Source organism: Panthera pardus, unplaced genomic scaffold (assembly GCF_024362965.1).
Source record: "Panthera pardus isolate Hobbes unplaced genomic scaffold, ASM2436296v1 HiC_scaffold_10, whole genome shotgun sequence".
NCBI lineage: Eukaryota > Metazoa > Chordata > Mammalia > Carnivora > Felidae > Panthera > Panthera pardus.
In genome coordinates this window covers 79256747-79280836 of record NW_026526655.1, presented here as the reverse complement: position 1 = coordinate 79280836, position 24090 = coordinate 79256747, and the positions used below count along the sequence as shown (strand labels likewise).

Sequence of the window (24090 nt, the reverse complement as noted above, 5' to 3'; positions counted from 1 at the left end):
ACTGCACGTGTCAGGGTGTAACCACTGATTTACTGGTCTTTCCATCAGGAGAATAGAGTGGAAATTCTTTAAGGACAAACACTATGTGTCATTCTACATTTTAACATGAACAGAAGACACAAAGGCATGTGGCCTGTCTTGTTAATAATCTTCCTGGATGACATAAGAGTGTTCAGAAAGTTGCCAAAGGTCAAATTCATTCTCTTCCCAGTGCCTATGTATTTTTTTCCATTATGTCTCCAATAGAAAGATGTACTACTTTTTCTTGAGAAACAAAATGATAATAGTGGGGCCTAAGGAGATTTACATGGAGGCAGTGAGGCAATCTTTCCCTGATTTAAATTTTCGTAGAAAATGATATTGTCCCACCGGTCAGGGAGGTGTTTCTCTGCGGAATGACAACTGAGAACACTGAAGACCCTTGAGTTTCCTTGAGGTCACTGATGCTAGCCCACTAAATGGTGACATTTATGTCATAAGCTATAACATACCATTAATCATGTGTAAGCTTCGTGATTGTATATTGTCTTCTGCTGGATCATAGTCAAAAACTGAGCCCGGATTAGTACGCCAGACACGTAAACCTAAGATTGAGCGAAATTAAGGATCAGAACAGATGTTTTTGGAGGACTCCTGACATCTTGGAAAGCAAAGCATGAGCTTAATTAACCACAGGACCATGAACACCAATTTAGCTTAGTTCTCAGAGGAGAACAAAGCAGAAGAAAGAAGAGAGATCAGCTTTGCAAGCCGTGAAATAAGTTTTCTTTTACAACTAGTGAAAACAGAGACTGAGGTCCCTTTATCCTTTGCCTTCCTATGGGTAATTCCACTCCTGTTCTTCTACCCCCTCAGTTTAGAGTTGATTTTCCTTGTAGGCCTCATATACCTGTAATAGTCTCCTGATCCTGGTCATTCCGTTTTTGTTCCATTTCTACCACTTTTCTCTGAATACCTCGGTAGTTAATGTCACTGAAGTCCTGTGTGTTCTTCTTTACTCGTTCAGTGATAGGGTCTGTCACCACTGGTGTGAAGCAACCCTTGTGTTTCTCAAAGTCTTCATGATATTTCACCTGAAATTTCATTAATTCACTTTGTAAAAATATGACGGTGTGATCATTTCCTTTTCCACCTGATCCAGCAGGCTGGCCCGTCAATCCTGAAGAATCCCGGACTCACCGTTGAGATGTGACGTTGGGTCTCCCGCACCCGTCTCATCTCTGGAGTGTCTAGGACATAGGCAGCTTTGCCTTGTATTTGTTTCCGGAAGCTATCAGAATAAAGAACCTGGTAGAGGAGAGACCATGAATTAAGTCCAGGTCATGGTACTGTTCTAATTCTGAAGTCTCAAAACTTTTCCAGCACATGGAGATAAAAGTAGCTGGGAAGGGAAGCTTGAGTCAACTGAAAAGACCCAGTGATACCCTTGACTAACGGCTGAACAGATTAGCATGAGGACAAATGGGCAGGGCTCTCATCAGGAGAGAAAGGACAAGTTTTGTCTTTGAAAATGCAACTCTGATTTCCAAGGGAGATAGAGCACAGAATTTCAAAGAGGATCGGAAGAAATTGGTCTCTTGGATTTGCTGGGAATTGCAGCACCAGCAGACTGGATGGTATTTGGCACTAGGTGTGATTCTGACATTGAAAACAACTATCTTTTTAATTTTTTAAAAGTTTAATGTATTATTTAATCTCTACCCCCAACACAGGGCTCGAACTCATGACCCTGAGATCAAGAGTTGCATGCTCTTCTGACTGAGCCAACCAGGTGCCCCTAAACAACTGTCCTTCCAAACAAGTGATCATTTTCACAGGTTTATGTCCAGATTTCATAAACCCATATGTTAACACAGAAATCAAGGTCCTCCAGACATGAAAAACCCAAAATACCAAAGCCAAAGAAGGCATCCACCTCAGAGTATTACCTGTTTCATAGAATACCTTAAAAATAAAGGAGAGCAGAAGATTGAGGCTGTTAGGAAGTCAATTTGTTACAGTTGGTTATGTAAGACTACCTAGTTGGTTATATAAGACTACCTTGGAGTAAAATAAAGGTAAGAGAAAACATTGGCAATTAACTTGTTATTTCTTAGTATGATCATTTGGAATTTAAAAGCACAGTTGTGTTAATTTTAATGTAAATTTTCAGTTGAATGAGAAGGTGCACATTTTTATGGTGTTAAAAATGTTATTTTCCAAGATGTTGCATTTCTTTTTTTTCATTTTAGTGTGCTTTCCAAGTGAATGAGAAAGGCGTGTTTCTATGATGTTAAAATGTTATTTTCCAAGTTGTTGCACTACTCCTGTGTTTAATCCTAGACAATACCGAGCTAATGTTTTCTTGGTTGCGCTTAGCTCGCTCCATCTCTGGAGTAACAGGTGTCGGAGTTGCTTTTCTCATATTCTCTTTGTATAATACCTAGAGGAGCCAAGAGAGCATCCAGACATCAGAAAGCAGAAACCAGTTCTGAAAACCATCATCTAGCTTGTGTTACGGCTCAATTATATCACACTCTATAAGAAACGCATCAGGGAGATAAAGCCATTAAAATGTTATTGTATAAAGCCAGAGAAGAAGAAAGAATTAAATCAGTTTGAGCTGGAGGGGTTGGTTGGTTGTTTTTAAGTGGGTAAAGATGAACTTAAAAGTTCTGGGAAAAATGTGAGGTAAATTAGTGATATAACCATGATTGCCAGGCTTATTAAAAAGGTAACGATTTCTTTTTTCCTCTCCGAAATACCGAGCTAAAGTTTTCTTGATTGCGTTTGACTCTTTCCATCTCAGGAGTAAAGGGTGTAGGGGTCGCTTCCCCCGGTTTCTCTTTGTATAACACCTGTGAGATACAAAGTTGGACCCGAAAATCACCAAGAGGCAATATTCAGGCTATTAAATATAATGCGATTTGGGGAAGAAAACTCCAGGTTTAATCTACTACATTAGTGAGAACGGCTCTCAAGAAGAAAGCTTAAAAAAATAGTTAATGGCAATAATACATGGAGTAGGTCATTTACAGTAGATTCTAAAAAAACTGGCATTTTGCTGGTTTTTAACCTGGGATGGAGTTAGGAGCAGGCCAAACTGCAGGGGTTACTTTGCAAAGTTAAAAGCACTTTCGTTTCTCAAGACAATACCGAGCTAATGTTCTCTTGATTGCGTTTGACTCTCTGCATCTCTGGCGTGACAGGGGTTGGGGTGGCTTTCCCCACATTTTCTTTGTACAAAACCTACACGGGTCCAATGGATCCAAAAAGCCAAAAAGAAAAAAAAAAGTTACAGTTACCAAAAGATTAAACAGAATACATAATTTGTTATGAGGTTCAGGGTGTCAAACCATTTAGGCAACAAGGTTAGGCGGAAAGAGGTATGTTTCCAAAGGAAGCTGAGTATAGTTACAGCCAGACACACATTTCCAGGGTAGGCCCCTGCCCTGACATCCTGGCAGACCGCCTGACAGAACTGCAGTGTGCTCCAAAAAGACAGCCTTCATTTGCCCACTAGTCCATGAATTTCAAGCACCAGACAGATCATCTAGAAAGGACTGTAGGGGAATGCGCTTGAGTGACACGGAGAAGGCGGGGCCGGTCCCTACACAGGAGTGGGCGACTGGATGGTTGGCTGTGCAGCAACTCTGTATATAGACACATCCATACAATCCTGGGCCCACAAACAAGGATTTCTCCTACTCTTTTGTTCCCTGCTGTCATCCGTGCTCTGTCTCCTACCTTAGTTCACCAGCAAACTTCTCAGTAAGGAAAAATGTTCTCAGCGATTACATCATTAGCATCACCATAAATCCTTTACCTCAGTGTCTCACTTCACTGTCATTCATGGGGAATGGGTTTGGGAAATGATGTTCAAGAGAAGGAATTCTGTTCAAGTAATGGTTCTCAAAGTGGGGTCCCTGAATAGCAAGCTCAGCATCGCCTGAGCGCTTTGCTAGAATTGCAAATTTGCTGGCCCCACACCAGACCCAGAAAATGAGAAACTGTGGGGACAGGGCCCTACAATCTGATGTAACAAGTGCTCCGGGTAATTCTGATGCCCTGTGCTCAAGTACTGGAGAAACCCACACATAGCGCTGATGTGAGGGGTCGCAGGCTTCTTCCTTACACGAGCTAGTGTCCTCCCCATACGAATCCCAATCTCTGCTCCACCCCCCCCCGTAATCACTAAACATATATAATATCACAGAGCACAGGCTTACAGGAAATGGTTTACTAAAGCTAACAGTTAAAGACCACACTAAAGACACACACACAAAAAAATTAAAATTGGTAAAGCAAAAACAGTTCGAGTGACACTTTCCTTTTTAAGTAAATTGACAGTCATGTGCTGAAATCACTAGTGGATCTTAGTTTTTTCATTTCTATGAGCACAGTACCTCCAAACAATCACATGGGGATTTGAGATTGTTAGAACTCAGTTTTGTTGTTATCCAAGCAAACTAAAAGACAAGTGGGTTTTTTTTTTAATATTTACAAATATCCGATGGAATAGAAATGTCATTATCCTTGAAGAAGAGAATCAGGGGTTATTTCCCCAAGGTCTCTTTGTTTAAATCTGACAGGATAAATTAGAACCAAAAGTCATAGGTGCAAAAGCTGAAGAAGATCACAACTCCAATGTTCCAGAAAGAGCTCTCATACCTACCCCACCCCCCAAATTTCATGAGTGCATAAAACAAAGAGACCTTGAGGATAGTAGATAGAGAGTAAGTTTGGGGAGAGATGAGTGAAAGGATATTTTATTGGAAAGTCTGTTACTTCCTGATATTAGAACTTTATGGATTAAAGCAATCTTGTTATTACAGGGTTAAAGCTAAGAGTAGCCTTCTAGGAAAGAAGGATACATGTGATAAACAAAATTCACAAAATTTAAGTTGTTTTTTAAAAGTAGGATTAATAAGTATTATTTTAAATCATTAAAGAAGTAGTTTTTGCTTTTCTTGCCAAAGTACCGAGCTAATATTTTCTTGATTGTGTTTGACTCTCTCCATCTCTGGAGTGACAGGTATAGGGGTTCCCTTGCCCATATTTTCTTTGTACAACACCTGTGTGATGAGAAAGCATCCAGAAAAAAACAGCCGTCAGTAATGTTTCATTGGTTTTAAGATTTTAAGGACGAGTTCAACTTCCTTGTTACCACATGACACAGGAGTTACAGGTTGACAATTTGCCACAAACTACTTTAATGGCAGCCAGTCTTGGGCTGGGAAAGAGGACTGTAGGGCAGCAAGGACCTCAGCTGCTGGGGAAAGGTTGTCAGTTATTCATGTTATTGTTCCATTTCTGTGAGCACACTGCCTCCCAATCACGTGGGTTGAGATGGTTAGAACTCGGTTTTGTTGTTATCCAAGCAAATTAAAGACCAGTGGCTTAAACAAAAATATTTTAAAATATCAGATGGAATAGAAGTCAATTAACTAAAATTAAAAACTGAAGCCATAGTAACAAGGTAAAAATGCAAAAGTATGTCTTTTTGCTAAGTGAGGTATGTTAGAAACAAAGGAAGGGTAGGGGGTTTTTAAAAAGGAATAAATGTTAAATATCTATTTAATTATGAGGTTAAATGGCATCTTCTTTTCCCTTTCTTTCCAAAATACCGAGCTAAGGTTTTCTTGATTGTGTTTGACTCTCTCCATCTCTGGAGTGACAGGTATAGGGGTTCCCTTGCCCATATTTTCTTTGTACAACACCTGTGTGATGAGAAAGCATCCAGAAAAAACAGGCATCAGTAATATTTCATTGGTTTTTAAGATTCTTAAAGACAAGTTCAACTTCCTTGTTACCACATGACACAGGAGTTACAGGTTGACAATTTGCCACAAACTATTTTAATGGCAGCCATTCTTGGGCTGGGGAAGAAGACTGTAGGGCAGCAAGGACCTCAGCTGCTGGGGAAAGGTTGTCAGTTATTCATGTTATTGTTCCATTTCTGTGAGCACACTGCCTTCCAATCACGTGGGGGTTTGAGATGGTTAGAACTCAGTTTTGTTGTTATCCAAGCAAACTAAAGACCAGTGGTGTTTTTTTTTAAATATTTTTTTAAATACCAGATGGAATAGAAGTCAATTAACTAAAATATAAAAAAAATGAATCCATAGTAGCAACATAAAAATGTAAAAGTATGTCTTTTTGTTAAGTGAGGTATATTAGAAACAAAGGAAGGGTAGTGGGTTTTAAAAAGGAATAAATGTTAAGTATCTATTTAATAACGAGGTTAAACGAGGTATCTTCTTTTTCCCTTTCTTTCCAAAATACCGAGCTAAGGTTTTCTTGATTGTGTTTGACTCTCTGCATCTCAGGGGTGATGGAGATTGGAATTCCAGTCCCCAGGTTCTCCTTGTATAGCACCTGTATGATAAGAAAGCATCCAGAACAAAAAGAGCAATCAACCACTTTCCCCCACTTGTGGAGAAGTGGGGAGTAGAAGGGCAAAGAGGAAGAGAATGAGTTAGAGGAAAGGAAACACCAGAAGCTTCTAGATCCAACCTGTACGAGCCTAGAGACATAAGTAAGGGAATGCAGGAAAGAGCAGCAAAAACGAAGAGATAGGAAAGGAAAGTTTTGTTATTTTTGTTGTTTGAACAAATCCCTGTAGCACTGAGCAACAGAGTGCACCATGAAAGGGAAGGATTAGTGCCCCCAGTTTGTTATGAGGAGGAGAAAAAAAATTAAAAGGGTAAGAGACAAAAGGAGAACCCAGGAAGTTATTTTTGATTTGGAAATGTTATTAATAATCCACATAAGGGTATTTGGGTTTTAGAAACATTGTATATATGAAGATACCTACACAAACCTTCTTTTGTTGACTTTTCAAAAGAAGTCCAAGTATTTAATTTTTAGTTTGGGTGAACACATTGGGAGAATTACTTATTTTTAAAGCAAATGGAGAGCAATGACAAGATTCTAAAAAAGGAAACTTCAAAAAATCTGTACAAACACCAGTAGGGGCAGAGAAAGTTAGAACAGAAATGAGACCAACATTCTGATCTTTGCTAAATAAATTTTTATAAGCTTTACATTCAGATCAGATTTGCCAAAGCAGGATAAATGTGGGTGCTTAGACACTGAGAAGGTTATGTTTTTAAAGCCTGGGATAGAATACTGAACACTTTTTTGTTTTATAAGTCAAATGATTATATTAATACTTAACCAAAATGGGGAAATGGATTCATAGGAAATGGCAGCATTAAGTTGTGAACAAGACATGTCAAAGTTTTTATTGGGATAAGCTGATTAGATTAAAATTATAGCCATTAATTTTTGGTTTAAAAATAGTTAAAGGGATTTTTTTTTCTTTTAAATACCGAACTAAAGTTTTCTTGATTGTGTTTGACTCTCTCCATCTCTGGAGTGATGGGAATTGGGATCCCTTTCCCGAGGTTTTCTTTATACAACACCTGTATGACACAAGAGAGCATCCAGAAAAAGCAAAAGCAGTCAAAACAGCCCTTTCATCTGTCCTGTAGGGACCCTCGTACGAGACTACAGACACCAAACAGGAAAGACAAATTCACCAAGTCAACCTAGCTCTTCAAATACAGATCTGGATGAGAACACGCTCCATATTTCCTTAGCTAACGTGCCAGTGTATTTGGTATTCAACTCAATATCAACTCATATTATACTGATTGTTTCCTGTGTTGGGAATTAAGGAAAAAATTACAAATAATTTCATAAAGGCACTAAAGTGCTTAGTGTACAATAGAAAAATTATTTTTTAATTAGATTGACAAATACCTATTTTACCTACATAGAACATCTATTTTGCAGAATAATAGATATTTAAATCCCCAGGCCAAATTTATGCAATATAGCAAAATTGGTCTTTGTTGAGTAAATTCAAATTGTGGAGGTGGCCAAGTCAGAAAGGTAATGTTTTAATACATAGTACTATTTATTTCACACAGAATCTTGAAAGCTCTATGCACCACCAGACAATTTTGCCTAAATGCAACCTGTGTAAAAATGAACACAATGGTTACGTAGGAAAAAAAAATTGCCCAGTACTGTCAGGATCATTACGATCTCAGATATAAACAGTATACTTACTCTAACGTAGAAGAAAATAATTAAAATATAGTTTTGAAAATTAATGCAAACCTTAATTCTTCTAAAAGAAGAAATCATTATCATCATCATCATCATCATCATCATCATCATCATCATCGTCATCCCCCCACAGGGAAAATAATGACTATAACATTCCAAAGGTAACATTAATTTACATTGACAATTTAACAAAATCAAAAGGTTGTTAGTGAATAGTAATTAAAAACAAAGGAAAACAAAACCAAAAGACAGTGGGACCAAAGAAAGTTACTGATCTAATTATGTGGAAGAATAAAACTTTCTGAAAATATTTAAACTGACAATAAAAGCCACTTTGGATCAAACCTGCTCCCCCCAAAAAAAATCCAGCTAAATTTTCCCGTTGATATTTGATTTTCTATCTCAGGCATAAGTGACTGTTAGGATCCTTATATAGCAGTTTCACAGACTGAGTATTATGGAATTTTTCAATAGCATTAATACAAGAAAAAATAACATTAAATATACATTTATGATTTGATTTGTATATTAAAAAAAAATCAGAAGGTCTGGATCTGTATTCATGGAATAGCTTGTTCAGCACAAGTATCAAGATAAGATTGCTTTGGGTTCCAACAGTGAGCTACTTTCTTTTTCTGTCCTGTGTTTATCCAGATAGGATCTAGGTTAAAGTAACCACTGCTCCCAAGCAAGAGCCACTAGTTCTGCATGTGGTCTCAAGTCCTATGTCTAGGACTTCTGCTAACCCAGAAGCATCAAATAACAAGAGTTCTGAGTAAATAAGAGCTATGGTGTTTGGGTTTTTTGGATATCAAGGAACTTCAAAAGTCCCAGTGGCAACATAAAAGTTGAAAAAAGAAGGAAAGGAACCAATTAAAAGTTTTAAGGGACTATTATAGAAGGTATAAAATGTTAGAATCAAATGGTAAGTAAAAGACGTGAAAACAGGATCCAGTTGATGATATTAAAAAATGTTAAACTCATTATTTTAAAGGGACTAATAGTGAGAAGTTTGTTTTATAGAAAGTTGTTATTATTTTTAAAATATGGAATTAAAGGAGCTTTCTCCTGAATACCGAGCTAAAGTTTTCTTGATTGCGTTTGACTCGCTCCATCTCAGGAGTGACAGGAAGGGGGGTCCCCTTGCTCAAGTTCTCTTTGTACAAAATCTGTGTGCACAAAACCAACAATCACATCAGCATGGACCCATCTTTTAGGTAATTAACCTTCAAATTAGTCTTTAAAAGTATTTTTGTTTATTTTCATAATGGCATGAAATAGGCCTGACCAACTTTAAGAAATAGAACCAATCACTTTGACATTTCGTCACACACAGTAGGATGTCTGTCTCTAAGTGGCATTAATAGAGACACAGCTGCCAGGCTGCAGGCAGGAGTCACTAATATAGGTCTTCTCTCAAAGACAGAGGTATTAGGCCTGATCAAATAGTGTTCAAGTTCATTGAAATTAATATCCATAATGAGTTGTTGGTAATGCTAAAATAGGGAACAAGAGAGAGAGAGAGGTTGGGGGAAATAAAATAAATATTAATAAGTATTAGAAGCTAAATAAACATTAGCTTTCAATGGTCCTTAAGCTATTCCAAAGTAAACCTCATTTATATCTGATGTGGTACACAAACTAACTGAGCCACATTTCTGAGTTACTGTAAATTGTTCTGTCGTCTCATGAATGGAAATATTAAGAGTCACATTCTTCTACAAAAGGCTACAAACACAAAAAAATAACATCAAACAGAGCCAAAATAAGCACAAATAAAATTCTAATTAACACTGACCTTTTGAAAGGATGTTAGATTTTTACTTTTGACTTATGCCACAACAGTTAGAAACACTTATTGTTATTAAAGGAGGATTTGAGAGGGGAAAAACACAGAACACTGAATATTATGGGTTTTTAAGGAAGTGACCAATAGTTATGTTTTAGGGAAAACAGTTAAAAATTTCACACCAGAACTCAAGTAACTACTAAATTAGATTTGGGTTGAAAACTGAGGTAATATTTGGTATCATTATTTTCATTATATGAATTTAGTAATTTTACAGGGAGAAAAATCATATGTTTGTAATGTGTTAAAAATATTATTTTAAATAAGAATTAAGGGATTTTATTTATGCCCCTAAGAAATACCGAGCTAAAGTTCTCTTGATTGCGTTTGACTCTCTCCATCTCTGGAGTGATAGGTGTTGGGGTTCCTTTCCCCAAATTTTCTTTGTACAAAACCTGTGAGATACAAGAAAGCACCCAAAAGACATTCAAAACAGGCACAAAGATTAAGGAAGGGAGAAAATCAGGGGCAGGGAGTTGGTGTGAAGAGGGAATCTTTTGGTGAGTAATTAATTTAGTAAGGATAATGCTTTTCCTTTTTCTTCACCACTTTAATGATGAAGTCTACCATGCTAATTCTGGGGATGAAAAAGTACATTGGTTATAGGAAATGAGTATAATGATGAGGGATCTGGTGTTAATTCTCCATACGGTAATTCAGACCTAAGTATCCATACTTGTCAGTCACTAAAAATGTTAAAGTACCATCAGAAAAGTGAGTCACTATGTTTAAGTCCAGATGGTTTTGGTCAGGTAATAACACGCACACGCACACACAGGAGTGTTAAGATGTTACTTTAAAAAAAAAAAAAAAAAGGATAATGGGTTATTCTGGTAAATTTTTAAATGGGGAAATAGAGTTTCTTATTTGATATATTTGTAAATACCGAGCTAAAGTTCTCTTGATTGCGTTTGACTCTCTCAATCTCTGGAGTGACAGGGGTTGGAATGCCTGTTCCCAGGTTTTCTTTGTACATAACCTGTAGGAGATAATTAGCCAAAAAGGTAAAATGACCATGAATCCTTTAGATTATAGCCACATGTGTGGGCTGTGTGGTGGAAACCCCTAAAAACAATCTGCTTTCAGATAAGACACTCAAGGGATAAGCAAAAGAAACTCCACAAAATTTTATGTTCCCTCTTCAAAAGTAGTAATTTTACTACCTTGAAGACTACTTTACACACAAATGTGTAATTTAGTACACATTTTCTATAGTCAACACTTAATACAGTCCTAAAATTCATTAAAAAGTGGTAATAAATTCAACAATGAGAAAAATCTAACCATTTCATGACATTTAGTATCAGTAGGCCCACGGTAGATTTGTACTTAATACATAGGTTATGTGGTTTAAAATCTTATAATCATGTGACACACTATTCTTTCAGGTTTATTGAGAATTTTGTTTTGTGTTTTCTACTAAAAATTCCTAGGCGGCACCTAGTCTGTAGGTGCCCTTAATATGACAAGATTTAAACAGTGTGTTTTTTAGGAATTCTTCCCTTGAAATTTCTACTGATGACTGTTGGATCATGTAAATTACTAGTTTTCAAACTGAGGGATGTCCCTATTTTTTAGGGGTCATATCAAAGGTCTGTAAATTTTAATGAAAAGAGCAAGGAACTTCTTGAGCCTCTGGCCTCCTTCTTTACCTTCTTCCCTCTTGATTAATGTTAAGAATTGTCAGCCTAAAGAAATGAATGAATTCTTTTTAAATAAATATATCCTATGGTGTAGTTGAGCATGGGTGGGGTCAACATGAACAACGTGGGAGTTTGTGTCACAGATTAATTCTGAAAATCACTGACAGACTAGTGGTGATATCTTTGTTTTGCTGAGAAACTTTTAGGGATCTTTAAAAATCTACCGTGTTAGACAAACTTGTGTTTCTTTACCCAGCAAGGCAGCAGACCTGGTCATGGACAACAGAACAAAACGTAACCAGAGAAAGACAGGAAGTTGTAATCAAAAGTGACTAAAGGAGTTTTCTTCGACTGGTGGTCACAAAAATCTGGATTGAAATTTGTACCATAAGGAAGCCAGAGTATAAGCAAAGAGTGAAAAGGGAGTGAGGTCTAAAGAATATGAGCAGTTTGCAAGAGAGATATCAAGGGTCTCCTAATGGCAATGAGAGTTCAGTCCTCCAGAGACCAGCAGAACCTATAAGACCAAGGTCGTCACCTTTTATTGGCCATCAACTATTTCCCAAGCTCCACAGTGTCTCTTGCTAGTAGCCAGCTTTTGCTTAGAATCTGCTTACAGATGGGAAAGCTGAGGGAGTGAGCGTTTTTGTGCACGCGTGTGTACGTGCACACAGTGTTGGGAGGTGGGGAGGAGAGGCTAGGCTAGCCTGATAGAGGTCAGGAGAAACATATGCTTAACCTGATTATTTCAGGTGTGAGGGACCACCCCCATCCCTCACACCCTTCCCCCACAGATAGACACTATGCACAGGTGCCTGAAATTCCTATACAGAACATGCTCACTATATGTCATTGTGGGTAGATAAATGACAGCTGGCACCTTAGAGACACAATGCATTTGCAAGACAGCAGACGATACAGGGCAAGAGATCTTGAAAGGGAGAGGAGAAGGCTGCATAGACTTCACAAGTCTACCTAGAGTTTTCCTGGATGGGGGAGAATAACCTGAGGTGCATACTCACGCAAAGATATATATAAGAGTAACACAAAATCTTATATATATAATTTTATATATATATATTTTTATATATTTATATATATATAAAAATATATAAATATATATTTATAAATATATATATAATATATATAATATAAATATATATAATATAAATATATATAAATATTTATATATAAATATATATATTATATATACATTATATTATTATATAATATATATTATATATTATATTATATTATATATATTATATTATATATATAAATATTTATATATATAATATAAATACATATATAAATATATATAATATATATAAATAAATATTTATATATATAAAAATATATATTTATATATATAAATATATATTTATATATTTTTATATTTTTATATTTTTATATAAAATTATATATAATTATATATATAATACAATATATATGCAATTATATATATGTAATATTTTGTATTTTTATATTGATATCTTTTAACTCACTTGAAATCATTCTGATAATCTTATTACTGCTGGAACTTTTTACTTTAGAAACTGCAGGCATGATGATTAATCAAGAAGCCAAGTCCCTTCTGCTCCTTAATTATGTGAAGACAGAAGTTTCTAATCTAGGATGGAGGGAGGGAAATTCACACCCTCCTCAAGGCATGGGAAGCCCTTGGTAGGAGGAAGAAGGGATGGCAGAAAGGTAGGTAGCAATTGGGAGGTGGCTGGTTGCACAAATACATGCCCAACACACGGGCCATTACCGAGCTAATATGCTTCTGTGTCTCCTTGACACGTTTTACTTCAGGCAGGTCAGGGATTGGCGTTCCTTGTCCAATGGTTTCCTTATACTTCACCTGCAGATATAAAAATGGGAACATGTGCATGTGTTTGGTTAGTAGCTCTGCAGTTTGTAAAGTCACAATTTAAATAATACAAACTCTACACTTAGTGTGGACGGGGACCCAATCTGATGCTGGGTCGGAGAACAATTATGGACAAGGACACTTGATCTCTTTCCTATCAATTAATGGTGGGGTGAAGGAGGAGTCCTTACTTAGACTGTAGCCCCTCATCTTTCCGTGCACTCCGATGTTCTTATGCCCAATAGTTCATTTGGCCAGGACAGATATATTCACATGTATATATCTAGGAAGGTTGATTTTTTTACTTTAACATATTCTCTTTTCTTACAAATGACAAAAAGTCTCTCCTAGACCAAACTTTAGTCAGGGTCCTCTGATTCCTCTTTCCAATCAGGCCTCAACTTTTGGACTTCCAAGTCTGTCTCTGTATTTGCCCAAATTTAGCAAGAATCCTTTAGCCAGAATCCCCCTACCCTTGGTATCTCATCACTCTTGTTATCTGACCAAATTCCTTAGCCCACTAGGCAAAGTCTGGTCCCCCTCGCCTGCTGCCAGCAAGAATCTGGTTAGGTAGGTTCAGCCAGAACCCTCCCTACCCCTGACATTTTCTCTAAGTTTCTGTCCTCCCTCTGCCTCCTTACCCCCCTGCCCTGCTCCCACCCCCAATTATAAATCCTTTTCTTTTTAAAAAAAAAATTTTTTTTTAATGTTTATTTAGTTTTGAGACAGAGAGAGACAGAGCACGAGCAGGGGAGGGGCAGAGAGGAGACACAGAATTCGAAGCAGGCTCCAGGCTCTGAGCTGTCAGCACAGAGTCTGACGTGAGGCTCGAACTCGTCAACCACCAGATCATGACCTGAGCCAAAGTTGGGCGCTCAACTGACTGAGCCACCCAGGTGCCCCATAAATTCTTAGCTTTCCTTGCAGTGTTTGAAATTGAGCCCAGTTCTATACTCTGATCTCTTTCTCCTATTTTAACAGTCCAGACTAAAATCTGTTTTTACGTCTTGAACCAGCATCTAGCTCTGGTTTGCTCTGATACCAGCCTCTCCATCTCCTACACATAACCTCCCCTCATGACACCTGCTCAACACCGCACTGACTGTGTGACGGTGCTCAGCACAGGCACCCATTCCAGCAGCTCCTGGCGACAAAGGTTCTGAGGGCAGCTCAGCCCTCAAAGTAAATTATCAAAGGGAGGCAGAAGACACTGCAGGTGAGTTCATGGAGGCGTCCTTACCGAGCTAATGTGGTCCTGTGTTTGCTTCACTCTCATCATCTCAGGGGTCTTTCCGATTGCCGTTCCCGGAGAGACATCCTCTTTATATAAAACCTGGCCATTCACAATCAGGACAATGTTACACAGAGGAAAAGAAAGCCCAGCGATTCCTGGAGGAAGACTAGGAAACATGGCTTCTGTGAAAACAAAAGACCCTAGAGAATGTCCTTAGCAAGGTACCGGAGTATCTGACGATCTGACATCTGCATCAGCATCAGTAACTCCTACCATATATACAACACGGATAACTTTCCAGATCTTGAGAGCTCTTTTAAGATTACCGTACTGTATTAACACAGGATGAGAAAAACCAGAAAAATGTTGATTTAAAGAAAACCCTCCCATATGAAACACAAAATCCGTTAAAGAAGTGTGAAGTCAGTTATTCTGGGGAAGGAGAACAAAAGAAATCACAATGTCAAAAAGAAATCTATCTTCATGGAACAAGACAACACACGTTACTCCTCTGGGATTAAAAAAATTAGGAAGAAAGAAAAGTTACTGTGTTAGCAGATTTAAGTTGTTATTTCTAATGGTCCCCGGCGTGATGTTTTTAGAGCAAAGTATGGGAAATTCGATCAAATAACCGCTGGTATTAACTGGGGAGGTTAGATGTTAATTGTCTGAATCAACAAGAGGCTAGCATATTTCTACAGAGGAGAATGGAATTATTCGGTTAGCATTAAATGGAAAATAAATAGTAAATATACCGAGCTGAAATTCTTTTGATTTTCTTTAACACGCAGTATTTCTGGCGTGTCTTGAACAACTGTAATTTTTCCTTTACTGTTTTTAAGGTCACACTGGTATTGGAGCTATGAAGAAAGAGTAAACATCTTGTTAAGATCTCAACATCTTAAAATATATTTTAAATTGTCTATATTGTGTAAAGGAAGTTAAAATCCAAATTAAAAAAAAATATGTATGCCACAATAATCATGGTCCGATAGCCAAAGGGAAATTCTTTAATAAGAATTTTATATAAAAAAATTTTAAAGACGCTAAAATTTGTAAAGTATCAAATTAAGTTTCTTAAAAATGCATCCCTTCCTGAATCGATTTTGAAAAAGACCAATGTCAGCACGAATGGAAGATGGAGACAGTTCACATGCAGTGGCAAGAAGCTACTAACACAGTAGCAGGTGGGTCTTTCACGTTATGATTTGGTACTGAAATATCAGGTAATCCCGGAGCAGAATGGAGCACACAGTTCCTGGGCCACTGGTGGGAGTTGTAAAGGGCCACCGCACAGGCCCACTGCAGGGGGATGGCCCAAGTGTGTAGGCCCAGAGGCATCCACAGTGCCGGCCTTATCCCAGGGATCAGTGGGCTGGGTCTTAGATTCAATAAAAACTTACAAGGCTGAAGTTCTTTTGGTTCTCCCGGACTCTCTGCATCTCTGGAGTGTCCAAAACAGTCTCATAATAGGACATGCACTTCTCTGCATCTTCCTTGTACTTTTTCTGAGAATAGATTCCAAGAAATAAGGATGGAGAACACCACAGGAATATGGGCCAATGGGACCTAAAACTGCCCTTCCTGCTCAGTCAGCAGAAGGAAAGTCCTTTGTAGGTTTTTGACTATTCCTGGATATTAGGTTGTTCTAAAGCACGGCCCTCTCTGGTCAGTGAGTGCCATGCCTTTTCTTTCTGGGAGAGCTGAGGCTGGGCATTCAGTAAGACCCACTGTCACGGCAAAGATGGCAGAAGGAGGCCCTCGCTGGCTGGCCCACCGAGGAAGGGGACAACCAGGCTCCTGGCAATGGGGTGCCTACTGTGAACTGGATAGGGAACCAGCCAGGAGCCGGACTTCCACAGGCAGGGAGAGAAAAGCAGGAGGGTTAGGAGCCATCAACAGGCCTCTGTAAAGCTGGCCTTAGCTGGTGACAAGGAGATTTTTGCTGAGCTGATGTGTGGCTGGGGTTCCTGGCCACAGGATGCACCAGGCAGGCAGGACCAGCAGGTACTTCCAGAATGTGGCTCTGATGCTGCAGCACTGGGGGCTCTGCTAAACAGCATTACGACCAACTGACTGGCCAAGGCTCTGAGCTGGCCTTCACCTCTCTCAGGCTTTCCTGCCCCTGCCGAGCCTTTGGTTGGACACTGTGCCCACAGGTCTGCTCTTCTGCCAGATACCTATACAGTCAGTCCCTGCAACAGAACTGACTCACTTTGGTTAATCTCTGCAGCAGAACACATACTCTGCCTGAGAACCAGATTTTTCTTTTATTGCTTGTCACTAAGTCCTTTCACTTTTCTCTCCAGCTTTGTTTAGCTCCAGTTTCTCCCACTTTTCAGGGAAGTTTGGGTGTGGCAGAAAGGCTAGCTACTTTTGCAAGGGGATAAAACTATTCTTTGTACAGCTCTCTCATCTAACTTGTACTACACACACATTATGAATTACATTTATATGTTGAAAGATTTAATTTCAAAGATGATAGCTGTTTCAGTCAATAAGAGATTTCAGTTTAGATTTTTAACAGGAAGCCAGTTAAAACAAAGATTTCTGGAAGGAAAGAACAGTTCGTCACATTCCCAGTTCAGGAAAAAGTAACCTGAATGAATTTTCTTAGTTACACAAATGTAAGGCAAAGAGTTTTCTTTCTTCTGGGAAAGGGGTAAGACCAGTCCTTCTTTTTTCTTTTCCTTTCTTTTATTTTTTTAACGTGTATTCATTTTTGAGAGTTAGAGTGCCAGCGAGCAGGGGAGGGGCACAGAGAGAGGGAGATACAGAATCCGAAGCAGGCTCCAGGTTCTGAGCTGTCAACACAGAGCCGGATGTGGGTCTCAAACCCACAAACCGTGAGATCATGACCTAAGCCGAGGTCGGGCACTCGACAGACTGAGCCACCCAGGTACCCTTTTCTTTTCCTCTTATTTTCTTAACATTGAGCAAAAGCTGCCTTAACTGCTTGGCCAAGCTAGTGATGGTCACTAAGAGGGGTGATCAGTTTGTATTTGGAACTTAGGGGTGTTGTGAGAGGCAAGAGTCCCAGATCCCTGGCATTAGGAAGTATTTAGTATATGGGGCACCTGGGTGGCTCAGTCAGCTGAGCGCCAGACTTTAGCTTGGGTCATGATCTCACAGTTTGGGGGATGAAGCCCCACATCAGGCTCTGTGCTAATGGCTCAGAGCCTGGAGCCTGCTTCAGATTCTGTGTCTCTCTCTCTCTCTCTCTCTGCCCCTCCCCCACTCGCGCGCTCGCGCGCTCTCTCTCTCTCTCTCTCTCAAAAATAAACATTAAAAACAAAAATTAAAAAAAAAGTATTTAATATATTATCCTGAATTTGTGGGTCCATTTAGACTGTTTGCATTAACCCCCAAGTATGAGATTTAGAAGTTATAAAATATGTACTTTTCACTGGAAACCAAGAAGCAATTTTGTAGAAAGCACCAGCACTACTACATCACTGAAAGGTAAATACTAATTTAAATTGGGAGGGAAGTAACTCGTCTGGCCATATTTTATGCCTTGAGGAACTAGCAGAGGAAAGTCCCAGGAGAACAGAGTAAGTGATTTAATTCTTCCCTGGAAAAGGCCTGCACTCTGGGGTTTTCTTGAAAGATCAGCAGTGTCAAAAGGCTCAAGGTTATACAGCTGGCAAGCCTCTCACAGCCCCAAGAATGCTGACCTCCCCCAATGAACACAACATGGTAGTTTGGGGCCCATATAATTTTGTTAATAAAATGATTCCCCACCCATCCCCAAAACAAAAGGTTTATTTCTCCCATTTGAATATATCTATTTCTTAAATAAACAATTCTCTAGTGATAACGATTTTTCATGTCTAATTTTATGATATAAAATTATATGTTGATAGTATAGGATTTAAATCCATAATTTCCCTGACGCAATTGGCCATTGAGAGATCACCTGTGACGACTGAAAAGAAACAAACAAATAAAAACAGATTTCCAGGGCCTACATCAGGCTTAGTAGCTTTAAAATTCCAGGGTGGGACTAGGAAAATTATATTCTCAGGTGTTTATAATGCATAGCCTAGTCAGGTCACCACAGCTTTATAACTCACTGCTCAGAAGACAAGCAAAAATTCTACCTTGTAGGTTCTTAAACAAATTGCAGATCCCTGATATCACTGAAAATGAAAGCAAATGAGGGTATATCCTGGTCTATAAAAGAACTTCTACTTCCCTTCATTTCTGTTTGTGGGAAGATAGTTATCTCTCATGGGAAGAATTGGGGTTAGATTGCATGGTTGGTGTTGATGACCTATTTCAATCTGGTTAAGGAGACTGATAATCCAGATAGGGACTGTCTACTTTGTTTCTTCCAGATTTGCACATAAATTTTACATCTACATTATAGGAGATTTTACTTGTTAAAATACTGATTCATTAACATGGGTGGTACCATGTAAGAGTTTGTCAGCACCTTAAAGTTCCCTCCCATAATCTATTTTAATTTGGATACAGCAATCTCAACTTCTCTTTTGTTGGGCAAAACTGTGTTTTGAAAGAGGCTGCTTAGGTATTCATGGAAAGACTTTTTTGTTCCTCACACCTGGGGTCTATGAGTGATATTCCAATGAATGTCCTTACCTGGCTTGAAAGGTTCTTGACTTGCTGGGCATGAATGATCTCTGGAGTATCAACCACAGAAGTGAAATTGGCTTTTTCCATTTCTGCTGATTGCTTATACTTAATCTGCAACAGAGCACCCCAAAATTGGGTAAATGTTTACAATGTACATGTTTGTTGATTTTGTTTCATTACGAGGTGGTCAATATTTCTTTTCCAAAAGGATTCATTCATTTGAGATTCGATATTTTTTCCTATTGTGTTTATAGCTTTGTATGAAAGAGAGAGTCAGAAAGGTTGAGTCCTAGCTATTGAAAGACTTACTATGTAATTTGGCACAGGGGCTGGGGAGGTAAGAAGTAATGGGAAAGGAGCAAGATGATCAACACATAGTAAGGCATGGATTGTTTACATATAGAAGAGCTGGGAGCAGGACAAATAAGCAAAAGACAATGTGAGATGTCTAAAAACTACGTTTAAATTTAGGTCTTGAAAGGAGGAAAAGAAAGAACTCCCAAAATAGTCTAAACAAGGAATTCTTCGTGCTGAATGGGGGGTGAATTGATGAACAAATATAACCAAGATGTCAGAATCTGCCCTAGCTCCAAGTTCCCCAAGTTCTACCCTTTGCTCTGAATGTCTTCTGTGGTTATAGACTCAGAAAGACAGACAACCCCTTTGCAGGCCTGGCATAGGGTTTCTGATTCTTATATTAGAATGGATTCTACCAGGCAGATGTTTAAAAATGCCACTATATACATATGACTGTTATTGACCAAGTCAGATAATAGAAGGACAATATGTGTTGTTGTAATCACAACTTTTTTTTTTTTTTCAAGATTGACCTGAAATAATGACACTGACCTGACTGGCAATATCAGTAGCATTCCTGGCCCTCATGAAGTCGGGAGTTTCATTGGCCATGGCATTCAGACCTCTTCCTTTGACTTCCAGCTCCAAGTCTCTCTTATATTCTTTCTGTAGTAGCATTAAAAAACAGTTACCTAACTTTCACGACTAGGTAGTAAATGTATAGCATGAAAATAAATCCACATAATATACCATTTCTGTTACTAGTGTTCACCTTCACCATTCCATGTGGTCAGAGGCAATAGTGACCACAGAAACCCAGAATAGGAATAGAATAGGAAGCAGGAATAGAATAGGAAACTATTCTACTCACATCAACATGGAAGCCTTCCTTTTAAACACTTTTAGCATTCTCTACTTAGAAAATCGAAGTACAGGGGCACCTGGGGGGCTTAGTCAGTTAAGCATCGGACTCTTGATTTCAGCTCAGGTCATAATCTCAGTCATGAGGTCGAACCCCATGTTGGGCTCTGTGCTGAGCATGGAGCCTGCTTGGGACCCTCTCTTTCCCTCTCCCTTTACCCCTCCCTCGCTTGCACACACACACACTCTCTCTCTCAAAACTAAATAAATAAAAAGACAACCAAAGTATAAAAAAAATTTTAAATTTGGTCTGCTACATAACTAGTTTTGAACCTAGGTGCCCAACACTCCAATATGGTATTTTAATTTAAACAAGCTCACTGTGGGTGCCTGGGTGGCTCAGTCAGTTGAGCAACTGACTTCAGCTCAGGTCATGATCTCACGGTTTGTGAGTTCGAGCCCAGCGTCAGGCTCTGTGCTGACAGCTCAGAGCCTGGAGCCTGCTTCTGATTCTGTGTCTCCCTCTCTCGCTGCCCCTCCCCCACTCATGCTCTGTCTGTGTCTCAGGAATAAATAAACATTAAAAAAAAAATTTTTTAAACCAGCTCACCAAATGGATTGTGGTTAAATCAAATAGATCTATCTGTCTATCCATTTATCTATCAAATAGGTAAATAGATTATGATAGCCACTAGATACAAACTTATAATATCAACTCATCAGAAATTGAGATATCACTTATTTAATGGTTAATAACCATGTTAGATATGGAATTTGAAATTCAAAACTCTCTTTTTCTCTCTTCCTTTTTCAGGGTAACTTGGCTTGGAGGAAGAAGATGCTTTGTTAATTATATGCATGCAGTTGGCTGTGGGCCTACCTCATTGAGGATTTGAGTGGCGTTCTTTGCTCTTAGCATGTCAGGTGTGTCTTCCATTTCACTGAGACCCTTCCCACGGATGCTTTCCTCTAGATCTTTCCTGTATTCTTTCTATATCACAAAATAAAAGCAACATCACTGACAAGAAAACCTGGATTGTTCCTCTTAAATAAAGAGCCAAAAAAAAAAAAAAGAAAAAAAGAAAAAATACCCTTCCAATTTTAGATAGTTACAGTTTAGTGATTAAAGATATGCATAAAGGCAGGGTATAAGCTTCATCGGTTAATACTAAATATCAGATAAGAAACTAGACATTAACAGGATGCTAAGGTAAGCATATTTTATTAGGTATTCAATTAAAAAATGAGAAGTATTAACGTGGGTAATAGATTAGATGGTAATACCAAACACATGTGAACCCAACTGGAAACCCGCGAAAGTTAGGTAGTGATGAACTTGCTAGAAGGAACATTGATGAGTGTCATTAGTGCAATTATTGGGATCAACAGGGAAAGAAAAGACCAAGTGGGCACTACCTCGCTGGCTATTTTGGTTGCATATTTGACATGTAATAAAGCTGGCGTGACCTCCAGGCCCGTCAGGTTTCTGCCTTTAATGGACTCTTCATAATCTTTCCTATATTCTTTCTAATGTGAGTAGGAAGGAAACACAAATTAAAAAAAGAATCTTTATCACAACTTATTTCTCAAACCTAGGAAGAAAAAAAGATTATAACATTGACCTTCTATGTATGGCCTTTTAACTGGATCATAGTTTTGCTAACAGTCACACGTTTGAAATGAGTCTGATTATTCTGGAAATTCTTTGTCTACAGCAAAAGAGACTCAGCTATTGAAAAGCCCTGTTGGGCTCCTTGTTCACTTGTCAAACGCTGTGACTCAGGCGGCCCCACTCCCTGCTTCACAATAGGGCAGGACAGCAGAAGGTCACAAGCGCCATCAGACTCTGAATCCATTGTCATCTCTCCCCAGGCAACAAAAGATTTTACTTCTGGAACTAGAAGTAAGTGACGGGAAGATAACAATGCAGAGGAAGAAGAGCCTGAGGGCACCAAATGCAAATTTGGCCTTTTTAATTTTGATAGGATTTTAAATTTACAGAAAAGGTGCAAGACTAGTACAAGGAACTCCCACAAACCCTTTGCCCACATTCACTAATCATATGAAACTATGTTTAACTTTTGATTATTTGGCCTTCTATATACCAGAAAGCTCTGTAAAATGCTACTTTATTAACAACGATTTATCTTTATAGTTGGAGATATGCCCCATGGGGGGAGAGGTAAAATGCAATCCAAAATAAGTCTGTTTCCCAGTGAAAACAGACTTCCTAACATTCAAAATAAGATTCCATTCTTCTCTGCTATTGGTTAAAAAGGAAAAAAAAACAATTTTTTTAGATGCTTCCGGTTACATTTCTAAAATAGGAAATATGGCATCTTGGCTTTTGCTGTTTTGATAAACATCTTGATTACTAATCTTTTGTTTGGTTGGGGTTTCCTATTAAGACAAGAGCAATCCAAAGCCAATGGTGGGTCTGTGCAGAGGGAAACTCTTCATTTGTCAAAGAAAAATTCATATTACATTCAATATAATTTGTTTCAGAGTTAGGAGTAGTTTGCTATGCTCTAAGGCTATGGAAATGAGAGTTGAAATAAAACATATACAATAAATGTTTACTATTCAGAATATTTGTTATAACCGAATCATAAGATTTCTGAGATGGAAAAATTTTAGTGACCACATGTCAGTAAAATTTCCGTCATCTACAACTTTTGGATAACAGAAGGCTGGACACATTTGAGGGCAGAGTTTGTTTTTAACAGCTTGATGTATGTTTGCTGTGTGGTGTGTTTTTGTAGAACTTACCCCACTTTGCATCTGTTGAGACTCTTTGGCGGTGATGTACGTTGGTGTTTCAAAGTCCAACATGGGCTTTCCTCGTTCCTTTTCATACTTTTCTTTGTATTTCACCTAGTGATGAAAAGCCTTATTAGATATAACTCCTCTGATCAATTCACAGACAGAGGCCAGTTTAGGGATAGTTTGTAACTGATACATTAGTCCACCTGAGTGGCACCTCATTGCCACCCAAAACAGGTTCCTGTAGTGTTTCAGATCTAGTACTTTTTGTTATTGCCTGGGAGAAAATACCATTACTGTCTGCAAGGCATAATAGGATTTATGTTCAATCCAAGGAGACGAAAGAATCACTGCAGAAGAATCAGCTGAGAGAAGAAATGTTGAGGAAGGAAATGCATGGGGAAAGCCACCCATAGATGAAGGTTGGACAAGATCTGGTATGTGTAGATGTGAACATTTTAACCATAGCATCTAACCATATTTCTGAGAAATATCTCTAGATTTTCTTTCGTAAGGACTTTTATCAGAGACCTGGGGTCCTAATTTGATAGCTAACACACACAACTTTATTTATATGTCAATAACTGGGTCGATCATAACTGGTCACATATTCAATGCAGTCAATATAAATTCATATAGAAATGAAAACTACTTTACATGTTGGATGACTTAATAAATTTGACCTTCACAAAAGACCCCTCTGAGCTATTTTACAAATACAATGTTCTCATCCTCATTACATGTGATTAGGAGTGGGGGCAGCCCATAGATATTCAGAAATTGAAAGTCAGAGAGACAGAGGCCCTTGTTCACAGAGCATCTTAATGGCAATGCTCAGTCTCAGCAATCTTGCTCAAAGTAGAAAGCTGGGGATGCGGGCTGCTTCCCAGATGACACGAAGACACTTCCAGTA

At 38.4% G+C, this 24090-nt stretch overlaps 1 protein-coding gene across 1 annotated transcript in view; it reads right to left on the bottom strand.

Annotated features, from left to right (window-relative positions):
• NEB (nebulin) overlaps positions 1–24090 on the bottom strand; it is a 224786-nt gene that overhangs the window by 6247 nt on the left and 194449 nt on the right. The window contains 22 exon segments of the mRNA XM_019456312.2: positions 492–584; positions 890–1073; positions 1180–1287; positions 2330–2422; positions 2745–2837; positions 3136–3228; positions 4962–5054; positions 5607–5699; positions 6265–6357; positions 7314–7406; positions 9135–9227; positions 10210–10302; positions 10794–10886; positions 13322–13414; positions 14664–14756; positions 15413–15517; positions 16061–16165; positions 19263–19367; positions 20106–20219; positions 21295–21405; positions 21831–21941; positions 23184–23288. Of these exon segments, the coding sequence (XP_019311857.2) occupies positions 492–584; positions 890–1073; positions 1180–1287; positions 2330–2422; positions 2745–2837; positions 3136–3228; positions 4962–5054; positions 5607–5699; positions 6265–6357; positions 7314–7406; positions 9135–9227; positions 10210–10302; positions 10794–10886; positions 13322–13414; positions 14664–14756; positions 15413–15517; positions 16061–16165; positions 19263–19367; positions 20106–20219; positions 21295–21405; positions 21831–21941; positions 23184–23288 (2257 nt within the window).